This window comes from Microcebus murinus, chromosome 8 (assembly GCF_040939455.1).
Source record: "Microcebus murinus isolate Inina chromosome 8, M.murinus_Inina_mat1.0, whole genome shotgun sequence".
Lineage (NCBI taxonomy): Eukaryota > Metazoa > Chordata > Mammalia > Primates > Cheirogaleidae > Microcebus > Microcebus murinus.
The window spans coordinates 85439666-85441944 of NC_134111.1; the positions used below are offsets into that span (position 1 = coordinate 85439666).

The window sequence follows — 2279 nt, forward strand, 5'->3', positions numbered from 1 at the left end:
AGTTTTATAACTTTTCTCTGTTTTAGAGATATTCATGATAATTTGGGGTAAAATTAGTGATTAAATATTTCATTGTGGCATTTATGATGATATCATTCTAGAATTCTTATTATGAAACGGACCAATTCTATTTTCACAATATATCACCTACCTAAAAATCTGTCAAGAAGGCATCATTGATAACAATGCTATGCTGGATGAAGAAAATATAATGACTAAAAGCCCAGGCTCTACATTCTAAATGCTTATGATTAAATGCTAGCTCTGTCCATACCTAGGGTGTCATCGTGAGCAAGTTACTTATCCTTTCCAAGCCTCTATTTCTTCATCTACATAATGGAGTTAATACTTTTATCTTTATTATTAGATTATTATAAGGATTATAATTATTAGATTATTATAAGGATTATATGGAATTATCCATATTAAGGACTATATTTTATATCTAGCACTTGAAAAAGTTTAATAAATTTTAAATATTATTACTGGAATGGTAATATGCCTTCTAAATGTGATCAGATAATCCCATGCATAGTACCAATGTCATACATATTTACCCTAAATATTGACATTATGAATACATATTCTATTGCTTTTACTTGCCTCCAAGTCCCCTGATAGTTTGTTACTGGACTTTTTAATGAAGTATTAATTAAATTTGGATTCCTGATTTGCTTTCACTTTGAGGAAATGATTCACTAAAAGATATATGGTATAAAAATCATGAGAATACTCTGTGCTGTATTTAGCTATCTTATGTAACAAAAATTTAGTTTAACATAATTTCGAATTTTAGGTTAGAGTAAAAAAGCCCAAGTCATTTTGAAATGGAGGTATTTATTTTCACTTCAACCAAAGAAAATGTATTAAGTTCATGAGTATCACAATTTTTTAGGTAAATATATATTATTATAGTTTTAAGGAATGATTTAGCATAATTATAATAAACAAGTTTATAATACAAGTTTTAAAACATAAGTTATCCATGAGATATATTTCTCTATAGGTATAAATATGTAGAGATTGAAAACTATGCCTTTTAAAACTTTTTCACTTATAATTCAGTTGGAAAAAAGTTGCATTGCTTAGTTGCTTTCCATCTCATCTTCTCAAAATGATTTATTAATCAGTAATATAAGGAGAATAGTAGACCATTTGACAACTTTTGCACATATAATAGAGCATTAGGCTTTATTTCCCCTTTTTATAATCTATTCTGTGATGTGTCTTAATTTTGACCCAAATTATTTCCTTTACCAAGAGAAGCTAGTTTATATTTAATGACTGGCATCTAACATAAAATGATAGTCTGTTGAATCACAACTGAAACAAAACAGAATGTTCCATTGCCTATAAACTGTGAATGTTTGAAATACGACTTTGATCTCTCTCTCCCCCCCTCCTTTTTCCACCATCCTCTCCCGCAACCCCTCTCCCTCCCTCCATCTTTCTCTCTCTCTTAGGTCGAGTTTTAGCTCAGGCGAGTGGCAATGGAGTTATCCATTTGCTAGATCTTAAATCTGGGCAGATTCACAAATTGATGGGCCATGATACTGAGGCACACACGGTTGTGTTTTCCCACGACGGAGAGAGTCTGTTTTCTGGAGGCTCTGACGGCACAGTTCGAAAGTGGTCTTGATTGTGAGCATATCCCACTGCGGAGGGCATTCCCTTTAAGGCTTGGAAATGCCTTCTGTATCCCAAACCAGTAAATAACTGGTTAAATATGCCATCAGGTAACATTTACAATTTGCTTTGAAACATGCTTTGGACATATATTTTCGTGCTCATACTGTTACTAATAAAAAAATAATAACTTTCTGCTCATTCATTTGTGTATGGGTCTTTTTTTCTCTCTCAATTTGATAAGGATTTAGAGACATAGCATCTTTGCTAGAGGTTTAGAAGAAACAGCTTTACAATGACGCCTAATGACAGACTAGATGAATTACAGGAGATTGATTTTTAATGTTAGAGAACAAACTGCAGGAAAACCCGGCTACTTTTTTTTTTTTTTTTTAATCAAATCTAAGCTGCATGAAGACCTGAAGTTTAATCATGCAGCACAGGGAAAGTCTTTCTGCAACCAAAGGGTCAAATAGAATCGATGAGCATACATTTTCACAGACTCTTTGACAATGATTGTGCTTTATCTATTAATAATAGCTGGGGTCTGCAGATGGCTTAAATCTATATGCAAGTCTCTTCCGGAACTTTCATCTCTGCAGCCCATCCAAGAATGCATTAGGTATAATTACATTCTTTTAAAATTTTTTTAT

At 32.3% G+C, this 2279-nt stretch overlaps 1 protein-coding gene across 1 annotated transcript in view; it reads left to right on the forward strand.

The window, feature by feature from the left end:
- The window catches only part of SPAG16 (sperm associated antigen 16), an 838437-nt gene extending 836610 nt beyond the window's left edge, over positions 1–1827 (forward strand). Inside the window, exon 16 of the mRNA XM_020288215.2 lies at positions 1464–1827. Within this exon, the coding sequence (XP_020143804.1) occupies positions 1464–1639 (176 nt within the window). The 3' untranslated portion in view covers positions 1640–1827. The remainder of the gene's footprint in view (positions 1–1463) is intronic.
- The last annotated feature ends 452 nt before the right edge of the window (positions 1828–2279 follow it).